General features: G+C 41.6%; 2 protein-coding genes across 3 annotated transcripts in view; one reads left to right on the top strand and one right to left on the bottom strand.

Moving 5' to 3' along the window:
- The window catches only part of RFX3 (regulatory factor X3), a 106,419-nt gene extending 100,168 nt beyond the window's left edge, over positions 1-6,251 (bottom strand). For both annotated transcript variants that reach the window (XM_088157217.1, XM_014880239.2), the window contains exon 1: positions 5,996-6,251. The gene's annotated coding sequence lies outside the window, so the exon portion shown is untranslated. The remainder of the gene's footprint in view (positions 1-5,995) is intronic.
- LOC148219850 (uncharacterized) overlaps positions 1-13,302 on the top strand; it is a 63,847-nt gene that overhangs the window by 22,700 nt on the left and 27,845 nt on the right. Inside the window, exons 2-4 of the mRNA XM_088157018.1 lie at positions 5,621-6,088; positions 6,235-6,727; positions 7,058-7,233. Of these exons, the coding sequence (XP_088013144.1) occupies positions 5,621-6,088; positions 6,235-6,727; positions 7,058-7,233 (1,137 nt within the window). The remainder of the gene's footprint in view (positions 1-5,620; positions 6,089-6,234; positions 6,728-7,057; positions 7,234-13,302) is intronic.

Here is a 13,302-nt window from a genome sequence, read left to right as displayed (position 1 = left end):
ACCCTAAAAACCCCAGAATACATTAATTGAGGTAGAATAATCTGACTCAATGGCCCCTGCAAACTGACATACTCCACCTTTTAACAGATTAGCCTGTTTCTATTTCTATTTTGCAATGTTGCATGATTTAACTACACTGAGTTTCAGAGTTTAGAAAACATCCCTGAGGTGGTATATAAGAGAAAGCATTGTTAGATTAAATATAATGAGGAAGTAAAACAGAAAAGAGAATCCATTTATTTGGTTCATAAACAGTAAACACAGCTGAGTCATTAGTTGTAGTAGCAGCATCCAAAGCTGGAACAAGATCTAGATACACAGTTCTTGCCTCAAAGGCCTTATAAACTTATTTGAAATCAATCTCCAATAAGAAGAAAATGAAAGAAGCAGATATATTGTTAACTCAGAGATGGTCTAATAAGCTGAGATGTACTCAACATATTGGGTCTATGGGTAAATTAAATGACCTTTAAAATAGTGCTAAATTGCTCTTTCCTCTCATTGATGAACGAATAAATTTATAAATGCTACAAGTACACTCCAGTTATTCATATACAATATTTGGCATTCTCGTAGCATTGCTATGAATGTTTGCAAGAATTTAAAGAAGACAGGTTAGAAATAAATTAGACATTCAAAGAGGAAACCTAAATTGCTAGAAACTAACCTTCCAAGTCCCACTAGTATTTATATGGTAAAATGGGAAAATTCTTTATCAAATAGAATTTACAATATATTCCATCCACTATCTCTTGATTTTAGGACACTAGAACTGAAGCTCCTGACTAACCAAACAACTTACTAGTGGAACAGGTGGAACAACTGAATTGTTTGCAACAGTGCACAAAACCAGGCAATTTAAGGTGTACTACCCTAGATACAGTCTGCGTCTGTTCGCATGCTTCCAAAGGGAAATTACACTAGACATCATTTACCACCTACACATAGAAAAGAAAATAAATATTACCAAAGAAGTTACTACAATTAATTTCTAATCTGATAGATTCATATATCCATAGAGAATTTTTTGACATTAAAACACAACAGTGCTTGTAAATATGTAGAGGCAGGGGCTGGTTTGGGGTATTTTTGGGGGGCAGGGTGTGAGGGGGAGGTAGGTTGGTGGCTTTCTTTCCCAGAATTAATGACTGATGGAGAAAAATATCCTGTCCTTTTTGCAATTCTTAAGTACATAGCCCCCATGCCAACCTCAGTTTCATCTAGGAAGAGTTTCAGTGAGAAAGGAAAAAAATTCTGTATACAACAATGTTTTTTTTTTTAAAGTGTTCACATATGAGGGAATTAGCTACATAAAATGTGAATATAGACTTATAAACAAAAAATGTAACATACAATCAAGGTCACTCCAAAATGCGTGTCTCAGATAAGTTCATGTAGTATTTCAATTAGTATACAGCTTATATAGTTTCAGCTATATGTGGAACAGACATAATTTACATATAAATATTTGTTTTCTTCTGATGAACAGAAATTGCATTTTAAGTGTGTGAATCTACACACACAGACATAATCAGATCCAGAACAACCAATTTCCTCTGTGATTTTTAACATAATATTTTCAAAACAGTAAGTTTGCTTTATTGCACCGCACAGAAAAAGAAAGCATGAAAATGTCACTAATGTTTATTCAAGTCTCATAGGCATTATCAACGCATCTCTATGAACAAACTTTTAGGATTTTCTTTCCTTTTTGTATTTCAAATAGCATAGCACCCTCTGGTGCATCTGCTAGAAAGAAAACAACTAACAATAAACACCAGTCGTTGCGTTAGAAAAGTCAGCATAAAAAAAAGAAAAAAGGAATCCTCAGAAACAAAGATAACAAAAAAAATTAGAAAACCAACTTCAATTTCATTCTTTCTTATTAAAATCCTTTGCAATTGAGGAAATTATAACGACTGAATTAAAAAAAATTAAAAGAAAAGAAATCTGCTCATGTGCTAATACAGCAAGGTGCCAGGAAAAAAAATTAAGCATATATTAGCTTGAAACTAACCCTGTGTTCTTAATAGTAATTTATTTTTATTAAAAAATATTCCAAAATGAAATAATCTTTAAGTAAAAAATATAAGGTTGTGAAAGCAAGATATTACACCACGGAATATATCTGCACTTGGTCTTGCAAGAATAACAATTATTAGGTCTACAGTTATCCACACACTCAAACTAATGAATTTCACACCAAAATAATCACATCTCCTTTAAAAGCCCAGTAAGAAAGGATATTTTTAAATTATTGTATTATATGAAACATTTCAAACTCTGCTATAACATTTTAACTATTAAAGCATAAACTCTAATATGACACATCAAACTATTAAAATACACCTAGTCACTAGGAAAATAATTTCCTACAAAAGTACATTTTTCTAATCAGAGGAGTGGAGATCACCATCTGCTTTAGGAAGCTCTTTTGTAAACCTCTGGAAGTTTCAACACAAGGCACAAGAAATGAAAGTGACACCTGTTTAAATCAGCCATCTGTTCCTAACAAACTAGATTTAGCCAAATCAGTATATATACTAATCCTTAAATTTCCAAAATATGGGTATGCATAGCATCTGCGAGAAAAGAGAAGTATTGTTTTGATTGACAGCAAACTGTAGGCAAAATACACAGATAATAAACTTGTGGCTAATTGAAATAAAAGGCCTTAAATTTTAGTTATTCATTTTAAAGCCTCATTAAGTTTTCAGCCCGAATTCTTTTCAATTTTCATTGAAAATTTCAAAACATTCTTCTTTTTGTGTCCTAGTATATAAATTTGACAAAGAGCTTGATTTTGAAATGGAACTCCAGCTACAAGGACGCTACATTACCAATGAAAGCTTATTTTTTACTCTGTATTGTCACGCATTCACGTCTTTCCAACTGACAATGATTTTTAAAAATCATTTTAATAGTCATATATATTTTTTAAAGCCTATTTATTTTTTCAGCATTTTGCATGACACATACCTGTAGATGGTAAGCTGTTGAAGACTGCAGGTAAAAATTACAACTAATCTAGAATATTTTCAGAGGGAAGGAAGCCTTTCAAAGCAAAGCATGAAAATGAGAAACACTAGCTACAACACTAAAAGGAACTACAATGATAATGTGCTATTGCATTTTAGACATTGGCTTACGTTTCAAGTAAGAGAAGAAAACAAAAGCAGCCTAACCTCTCAAAAGTTTAGTAAATGGAAATAAAGTGCAACATTTATTTCTCTAGGCAGTTTTTGATTAACAAACTACCCTGTCAGGCAGGAACAAGAAATGGGATAGTGCTAACAAAGCTGAACCTAATTATCTAATAAAGTACCATGATTTAAAATCTTTAACAGCTTTTAACAGTATCTTTGATGCCTATTTCATTTATGCACACTACCTCACTGAAATGGTTTCTCCAAAAAAGCATAATGTAGGTTAGCTTACTAGTAACATAACAGAGCATCTGATCCCGACTGTTTTGTTTGGGTAAGTTGAAACAAAATTATATAGTCACACTCTCTAAGTCATGAAAGCCTATGCATTTAAAATAAATTTTAAGAAATCAGAAGACATGTCATTTTCAAACACTGGTTAGCATCACAAACATCAACTATTTTGTTAGATATGGGCATTAGGGAACCAGAATGCATAATGCAGATATCGTCTGTGGTCACTGCAGTACCTCAGAAAGAATAAAGTCAATACTTTTCTCAGTAAAGTCCATAATATTAAAAGCAGTGATTACACCAAATTGTAGTCACTGGCTAAGGAAAATGCAGCCAAATAGTACTATAAAGGTCTTTGGGTTTAGACAAAAACCTGTGCTTTAAATATGATTTTTAAGAAACACCTGTATAAAACACCCCATAAAGTTAGGGCAGAAACTTTGTCTCACACAGAGGCACACACTTTCCTTTGCTACCCAGCAGCCTGAATACCTGCTCTACAAAGAGATTTCAACACCCGGGAATGATCCCACTCTGAGTAGTATTCTGTCCTCATCTAGGAGAGCTACTCAGGAAAGGTATGGTGTAGAACTGACATCTTCTCTTTTCGACAACAGTAGATGCCAAGAATTATTTCAAAACAAATGAATCACAGAAACTAACAATAAATCCATAAAGACTTAGATGTGCCATATAACTGATAGCCTGCAAGAACTCACACTGAAAATTCTTAATGTATTTAGAACTTATTTACACCAAGACCTACAAAGTCAGCACGCAGTGGTTTCATCTTGGAGAAAAAACACTAAAAGACAATGATGTAGAGGCTTTTGGTCATTATCTAAAATAACTTATTTATTAAGTTCTTATGAATTATGAAATGTTAAAACACATTAAAAAAGAAATCCAAGACGCCTTACCTCAAGGAATATCAGTATCAAACAATGCACTAACTACTTAGCAGATTTTGTAGTTAATACCTGCTGGAAAAAAATACCCCAGTCACAGTCATTGGTAGTTCCAATGTGAGACAAATCCCGTATCTTACACTGGATATCTAAGGATATAAAAATGCAAAAGATGTATATACAATTAAGTGTAGGGTTTAGATTAAAAACAAGAGCATTTTTTTTCCTAATAATTTACTAAATATTTAGGAAATAAGTAAGTCACCACTTCAGAAAGAATGAAGCCTGCCAAAATAACACATGATTTGACAAGTCAAAGGAGAGAACACAACTCTCCCCTTTGTATGTATGGAAAGGTTAAGATGTTAAATGTTTAATTGCCATAAAAGATGCCAAAAACTCACTTCATCCAAAGAATTTTAAAAGTATAAAAAGCATGATTAGACCTCAATGACAACAAAAATCTTTAGCTCTTAATAAGCAATCAAAAAAGGATGAAGAAAGCAAGCATTTTGGATTGAAAATAAGAAGCAAACCATACTCATTAATAACATGAGTCCTACTACATCTCGTTGAGGGGTAAATAGCTGCCCCTTCCCTCTTTCACAAAAGTATTATTGAAAAGCAGCACCATTAAGAAAATCACATAGACTTCTTTTTCATACTATTTTTTCCTTTCTTTGCTGCTTAGTGCTGAAACCCGCAGTCAGTATCTTGAATTTCCTTCATCGTGGAGAGTTTAAGGAAACAAATGGATTCTCTCCACATGAACGTAACTCACTGTGCAATAAACTAGACCTACACACGCACTGTTCCATGCTACACTGTCAGTATGAAAGCATCATTGAAAAACAATTCCCTGCAGAAGGAGTGCAATAAGAATAAAAAAATCCAACCTGCTACTCTATGTGTGTATTGGTGGGGGTATTAAATAAACAAAACCCCACTTCACAATACAAAGAAAACATAGCTTGCACGAAAATAAACCGCAACATTAATTATGAAGAAAAGAAGAAATTACACAGAAAAAACAAAAAAGGGGAGTAGAGATAATCGACAACACGAAGAGTATCATCAAAAGACATAGCAAGTTCACGAAAACCTGCAACATCTAGTTATTTAGTAGTCACATCAAATCAGAACAAGGCCCCTGTAAGAGAAACGGGGAACTCAACCCCTGCTCTTGGTCATACAGGATCCGGCTGCATCTTTCCTCCCAACCCTACGGCTTTTTTCAGGTTTAAAGCCATTAACCTTCGACTGCGGCCGCAGCGCGTCCCCCGATTTCTCCATCTCCCGACCCGTACAAACGAGACCCAACTCAGACGCACACGCACCGCATCCCAGCGATTGTCCTGGAGGTCCCGCAGCGTGCCTGCGTCCCCGGCATCGCCCAGCCTCACCTCCTCCTCCTCAGCCCGCACGGCGGCCGGCCCCGCTCCCCGCCCGACACCCCCGTCTATGCCCGCCGCCCCTCTCCCCCCGACCGCACGGCGCTCCCGGGAGGGCCGCGGGGGGTCGGCGGGGAGCCCCGCGTCCCCTCGCCGCCCCGCGAGCACGGGCGCAGCCCCAGGGCGCAGCCCGGGCCCGGATGCCGCGCGGAGAAGGAGGAGGGAGGGCCGGGGTGCGCCCGCCGAGCGCATTCACCTGTGCCGGGGCGGGCTGCGGCGGCGCTCCCGCTGTCGCTGCTGCTGGTGGCGGCGGCTGCGGTTGTTGTTGTTGTTGTTGTGGTGGGTGACGGTGAGGCAGGGGGTGCGGAGCAGCGGCAGGAGGAGGAGGAGCAGGAGCGGGAGCGGAGCGGCTGTTGTTGATGGGTAACAGTCGCCAGGACTACGGTGACTATGGCGCTCGACTCACAAGGCAACGGTTGCTATAACTCACAAAAGGAGAGCGGGAGCGGGAGGGAGGGACCGACGGGCGGACGGAGGGAGGCGGGGGCGGCGGCGCGGCCGAGCGCCCCGGAAGGGGCGGGGCCTGCGGTAACGGTTGGCGCGCGGCGGCTCCCCCGGCCCCCCGGCGCGGGGCGCGCGCCCACCCGGTTCTCCGCCCGCGCGGGGGGGCTCACACGGCGGGCCCGTCGCGGTGCGGGGCGCGTGGCTGCCGCGCCAGGCCCGGCGGGGGGGCGTGGCCTCGCGGAGGCCACCTGACACCACTTCCGGCGGGAGGCCGGGCAGGAGGGGCTCGGCAGCCGCCGTCCCTCCCGCCTCAAGATGGCGGCGGCCGGGCCGCTCCCCCACCGCCCGTGGCCCGCGCTGCCATTTTCGAGGGGGGAAGGAAGAGGAGCAGGAGGAGGATTGGGTCGTCCGCGACAAGCGGCGATGGAAGGGGAAGCGCGGTCGCCACCACGCCTGGCGTCTTTCCTGTCCCGCCGACTTCCCGGTAGCCTCGCAGCAGCCCTGCCGACCCTGGACTTCTGCAGGGGGCCGAGCCAAGGCCCCGGAGTGCCCGGTGGCTGCTGTCAGCCCACGTGGTCTTCTGGCCCGAGTGCGTGCGTTGGGCCGTTGTCCCAGCTGGCACACCGAGTCACAGAATCAGCACGGTTAGAAAAGGCCTGAGATCGCCAATTCTAATCAATGACCAAACACCACTATGTCATCTAGACAGGGCACTGAGTACCATGTCCAGTCTTTCCTTAAACACTTCCAGGGAGGTTACCACTTAGTGTGATAACTGGATGCTCTCCTGACAGGCTGTGTCTGCTCCTTCCAGGTGTGTACAGAGTCACAGGGTTGGAAGGGACATCTGGAGATCATCTAGTCCAGCCCAAGGCAGCGTCACCCACAGCAGGTTACACAGGAGCATGTCCAGGTGTTTTGAATGTCTTCAGAGAGGGGAACTCCAGGACCTCGGTGGGCAGCGTGCCCAAGTGTTCTGCCACTCTCAAGGTAAAGAGGTTCTTCCTGGGGGAAGGTGACTTTGACGCTATGTATAGTGCCCCTGCATTCACTGGCTACTACTGTGTCTCCGAGTAGTCTCCTTGCATCACCTTCTGCAGCCCTTTTCTAACCAGAAAAGTTTAGAAAAGCTTTCAAGCTTTGTACACAGTTGCAGCAGTCTGTGTAGACAAGTAATGCTTGCATAGAATCCATGTAAACCGTGGAGTTCCCTCTTGACCTCTGTGCTGGTCTGTGACCTCATGTGTTCTACAAACACGTGGTTTACCAGTCACATCTTTTTCATACCTCTTGCTAAAAGCACCTGGCATTTGTGTGGAATGGCCTACAATCAGCTCCGTCGCTACAGAAACAGATTGAAATTGCACTTACATTAGTATATTTACACTGATTTTCAGAGCCCTGTGTAACTGTCTTAAGCTGTAGAAACTATTTATTAAAAATACTGGGAAATAGGGCTAAGTATATACAAACAAGATCTTGACTGACAGAGTTTTAAGTCTATAACAGAACAATCTTGAATTAATAAAACTGTTTTAAGCACTTCTAGAGCTGAGACTATGTCTTGATATTTCTGCTGTGGAACCTAATTTTCATGAGATGCTAAACTAGTAACTTCAGCTGAGATAACCTCATTGGATATCTGGGTGTTTTTGGATTTCACACTCACTTACATGACTTTTCAAAAATATGAAAATGAGACACAACTATAAACAATCTAATTTAATAAAAATATATGCAAATGCATTCAATTAATTCAATTAGAGGGAAAAGATATTTTGATAAGCATCTTTCATTCTATCTAGCAAACACAGGTATTTTAATTTACTTGTACATGGGAAGGTTTCATGATTTGTGCTTCATACAATTTTTAATTTCATATGAAAAAGGTGACAACCAAATAGAGGTGTCATGTACTGAGTAGTTTTACCAGAAAATTGTTGCCAGAGTGATGTGACCTAATTCCACGGTAAAGCTTTAGCAACATTCATGTCATCTATGTTGCTTAAGTATTTTAATTCTAGATATTTTCTGTTGTGTCAGTTGTCATTTGCATTGTTATGTGCTTGGCAACCTTAGCAGGGTGAGCTGTGGTGAATGCAGTAAAGTTGGAGGATAAACGCACTGGGCTGTTGATTTTCTTCCTGAAATCATGGACTTTATGTGTCTTGTGTGGAAAGAAAAAATCAAGGCCTTGGCAGAAATTTAAAATATATGTACAAATATCGCTATGCATCTTCTCTGAGCCAGTATATTTTCAAATATTTGAATCTATAGCAACATTTCAGTCTATAAGGAAATGATTAATTTCTTTGTCAAAGAGAAGTAGCTACTTTTGTTACAGGAAGATTATTTAATCACTTCAATATTTTGATGTTTCCATCTATGAAGTTAATTTGTGGAGGTACCCACTTAGATCAGTCAGGACCTAGTGGAATCTGTTTCAAATGATTTAAAATAAATTTCTGCAAATTTGTATTCCAACATTTTATCACTTTGATCTTTACCAAAGAATTTGTCTCATTTTTATTTTTGATGAAGTTTTTTTGAACTTATTCAACAGTTATTTGCTGCAAGACAATCACTAAAACATTCAGTCCTTTCATAGAATTTTTGTAACTAATGACAGTATTAAGCAACCTGCCAAATTTAAATTTGAAAGCAGTGTTGATTAAAAGTGGTTATGTTGCTAAAAGCCTTGTTTTGTAGTTAGATGCAGAATATGCTGCATATATCGAAGCAATTTTGTACCTTATTATGTGGATCAGGAATAATCAGAATATAATCAAAGTTTCATATGCAGGAATTTCTACTGCAGTTTTTTATGTTGAGAATGGTAATGGAAGAAAGACTATTCCTATTAATTACTTTTTTTTTTTTAATACTAGATTTGTAATGCTGTAAGTTTTCTATGTTCAAAAGACCTACACTGCTATCTCTCAGAACTTTTCCAAAATACAGAATCTTACACAGTTTGGATAGCTTTTATAAAGTCGTAATTTTCCTGACCAGTAATTTTATATAACATTGCAGGTTTTTTAAGTCCATTTCATAGGTTGTTTGCATTTCCAAATGGTTTTCAGATACATTCTGCCATTTGTAGCATATATGAAATGTACCATAAGTCATTTCTGTCAGCCATGTTGTGCAGAACACAGTGGAGTAGCTATCTGTCTTACGAAACAGTATGAAGACAATCCAAAATACCAAAGTAAAAGTGGATGAGAGCAATCAAACTGACTTAGGCCATGGGTTCATCTAATCCAGTATACTTACTGGTCCAGACAGTGTAAGTTAATGCCTAGACAACTGCAATAAGAAGCATGAGCACATTTTACTTGTTTTACTTTGCCACCCTATGGCCATTTTCAGCTCAGTGATTCTCTCAGCCCTCCATGATTAATCTTTGTTTATATACATCAGAGAATCTTTTCCAAGAACTTCTCTAGTCCCCCCTTAAACTCATGTATAAGCTTTGCATTTGCAAAATCTTTTGTCAAGAAAAGCCAACTGTCTGGCAGCTGTTATATGAGAAAACAAGCCATTTTGCTTTCTCGGAAGTCTAGTCCCATTGATTTTTGTGGTTTTAATTATGAAGAGTGCTCATGATGTGGGGGGAAAAGGCAAAGGAGGTATGTATAAATGCAGATGTTAAAGGATAGGCATCTGAGGCAGATCTAGAGACTGCAATGTCCAATTGCTTGCCAGGCATGATTATTTTGGATACTGACTGAAGACTAACAACTCTACTTAAGTAAGTTAGTTACTTAGTTACTGCTTCCCTTTTGGGTAAATGGTAGGATATACAACAATATTACTCTTCCATTATCTAATAGCCGTAACAAGTCATTCGCTTGAGTATTTTCTGCTTATCCCCCTGTCTTAGTTTGGAAGACCAGTGTCTGCTAGGGAAGGCAGGAGCCTCCCTTGGAATGAAAAATGTGAACCTCCTCCCTCTGAATTGTTATAATTTTGAAATTAAGGGGATCTCAGGCAAAGATATGAGAATAGGAGTAACAGTTCTTTACTAATGTGTGTAATAAGGCAAACAAACAACAACAAGTGCAGCATTAACCACAGCCCGAGCAGGAGCCCCGTGACCCTCCTGTGCCGCGGCCATTGCCCTTGGTGCAGTTCCGGGCACGGCCAGCACGGGGCGCTGCTGCTGCCCGGGCAGGGCGGGGGCGGTGACTCCCCCGCGCCGGCAGGGGGCGCTGTGCGCTAGGCTCGGGCAGCACGCGGTGATGGCGGCCGGGCCCAGGCGGGAAGGGATGGGAGAGAGGCCTTGGTTCATAAACCCTGGGGCAGTGTCGGTCCCAATGCCCAGGTGGGAAGGGATGGGAGAGAGGCCTTGGTTCATAAACCCTGGGGCAGTGTCGGTCCCGGTGCCCCTGCAGGGCTCTGAGGAGCACCAAGCTGGGACAGCAGGATGTGTGGGCAGGCAGGGGGTGCGGGGCTCAGTGCACTGAAAGCTCGGAGCAGTTGCGGAAGAAGCAGCGGGGACAGGACAGCGGCAGCCTGGCTCTGAGCAGGGCAGGGAGGGGTGAGCTCAGGATCCCGGGCACACGAGCAGATGTGAGGTGGGTGATAATAAGGTCCCAGTTCAGTGGCTGCTCTCACAGGCAGAGGCTCATCCCATGGCAGAAGCACCTCTGGGCTGGGCTCTGGTGAATTCCCTTCCCCACATGGCACCTCCAACCACCCTCCTCTGAAGCCAAGAATGAGAGAGCTAGCAGCTGCTCCAGCCCCCATCCTTTACCTGTCCAATTCTCACAGTATCTCTGTCCCTCGGAGAGAAACTCCCCAGATGAGAGAAGTGCAACCAGATCCCCTCCTTCCCCCTGAGCTTGGCCATTTTTTCATTTTCTTAAGCACCCAGTAGTTAGTGTTTCCTAGTAATTTATGGGAAAAATTCTACAGGTAAAAAGGACAAAGGAAAAGAAGCCTAACCCCCAACACCCCCTTATGGAGTGAACGTCCCCTCTTTCTTGGTGATCTGCATACCTTTACTCCAGCTATATGTGCTACATGTTCTGTAAATGCCTACTAATATTTTGAGATTTGTATAGGGTTAAGTAAAGTTGTCTTCGTCCATAGGGTCAGTCCCTTGCAGTTTGCATGAACAGTATATGGGGTTTTTATGTTGACTTTTCTTCTTCAGTTAGCATCCTGTAGTGTCACAGGATGTCACAAAAATATTTTGGGTTAGAAGGAACTTTTAAAGGTCATCCAAACATCCTGCAGTGAGCAGAGATATCTCCTGTTAGATCAGGTTGCTCAGATCTGTATCCAACATGACCTTGAGTGGTTCCAGGGGCATCCACCAGCTCTCTGGAAAACCTTTGGCAGTGTTTGCCCCCTCATTGTAAAGTATTTCTTCCAAATATCTAGTCTGTATACCCTTCTTACACTTACAGTCCTTACCCCTGTGCTATTGCTACGTGCCCTGCTAAAAGGTCTGTGTTAATTTTTCCTGTAAGTCCCCTTTATGAGTACTAAGAGAATGATAAGATTTCCCAAGAGCCTTTTCTTCTCCAGGCTGTTCAACATCAAATCTCTCAGCCTTTCCTTATAGCAGAGGTGCTCCAGCCCTAAGCCTTGTGGCCCTCCTCTGAACCTGCTCCAACAGATCCATGTCTTTCCTGCACCAAGGATTCCAGAGCTGGATGCAGTACTTCAGGTGGAGTCTCACAAGGGCAGAGTAAAGGGGACAGTCATCTCCCTTGTTAATCATTCAGGTATACCAGGATTTCTCTATCAGTCTGTACCAGATAGTTGAGAAACTGAGACTCTTTTTTCCTCTGCTGATTCAACTGCCTGTGCAGTCTGCATGTTTGACCTTAGGGATGGGAACAGATGGCCTCTCTGCTTTATTGGGCAGGAGACTCAGGTGTGCATACACTTTAGGGTTGCCTAGGCACTCTGTTAAACTGTCATGCTGCTCTGCAAGTCTTGGGTTCTGGTGAGGATAAGTTGGTACCTTTTCCATATAGAAAATACTTTATTTTCTTAAATGATATTTTTTCCTGACTGCTGGTCCTCTCATTAGTAGCTGATGAGACATCACTTGTAGACCATCAATTTGATGTCTTCCTTGTACTGTGAGCTCTCTGTCCACAGTTTTACAAGAAGTGCACTTTCCTGGATTCCCTGTAGGTTCCTCTGTGGCCCCGTGTTGATAATTCTGAGACACAAGTCATGGACAATACCATCATTTCCAGGAATGAGGAAGGGGTAAGACTGCAAAAACTGATCATAAAGGCTGATCATAAAGAGCACATGTAGAACTGGTGACACCTAGTCTTTGATGTGTATGAAAAGAACTACAGGGTATGGCATAAGCTGTACATGCTGAGAGCTTTCTGCTCCTATCTCTGTGCTTGCTATACACTTAAGTGGGTGCAGCTTGATCACTGAGTTGAGGCTCTTGCATCTGCATTAGCAAATGAAACATGTTATGTGAACTTGTGGAATGCACCTTTCATTGGCTACATTGGAAAGTGTTTTGAAAAGCTATATGAAGTTTGTATATACCAAGATAGAATTATGAAGGGAATCAAAGCACGATAACTGACTATGTCAGATTTGCCTTGACAGTGTATGAGCTCTAGTATGAACTAAAATACTGTAGTACCACATCCATGGATAATTCATAAGCTTGACATGTTAAGCAGTTTTTTCAGTATAATTAGGAACTTAGAGGTACAAAGGGAGGGTTTATGACCTTTGGAAGAATAAGTAGGTAACTCAGGAGGAGTAAAAGATGTCATTGGCACACGTAGAGAGAAAATTAGAAAGGCAAAAGCTCAACTAGAACTCAATCTGGCCACTGCTGTGAAAGATAATAAGAAGTGGTTATATAAATACCTCAACAAAAGAAAGGCCAAGAAAATCTCCATCCTTTATTGGGCATGGAGGAGAATATTGTCATCAAGGATGAGGAAAAGGCTGAGGTCCTTAATGTCTTCTTTGCCTCAGTCTTTAACAGTAAGACTCTTATCCTCAGGGCAACCAGCCCCGTGAGCTGGGGTACAGGGAGCAGAATAAATCTGCCATTCA

Source organism: Sturnus vulgaris, chromosome Z, assembly GCF_052056855.1.
Source record: "Sturnus vulgaris isolate bStuVul1 chromosome Z, bStuVul1.hap1, whole genome shotgun sequence".
NCBI lineage: Eukaryota > Metazoa > Chordata > Aves > Passeriformes > Sturnidae > Sturnus > Sturnus vulgaris.
Note: the sequence above shows the minus strand (reverse complement) of the source record. Positions and strands in the feature narration are given on the sequence as shown.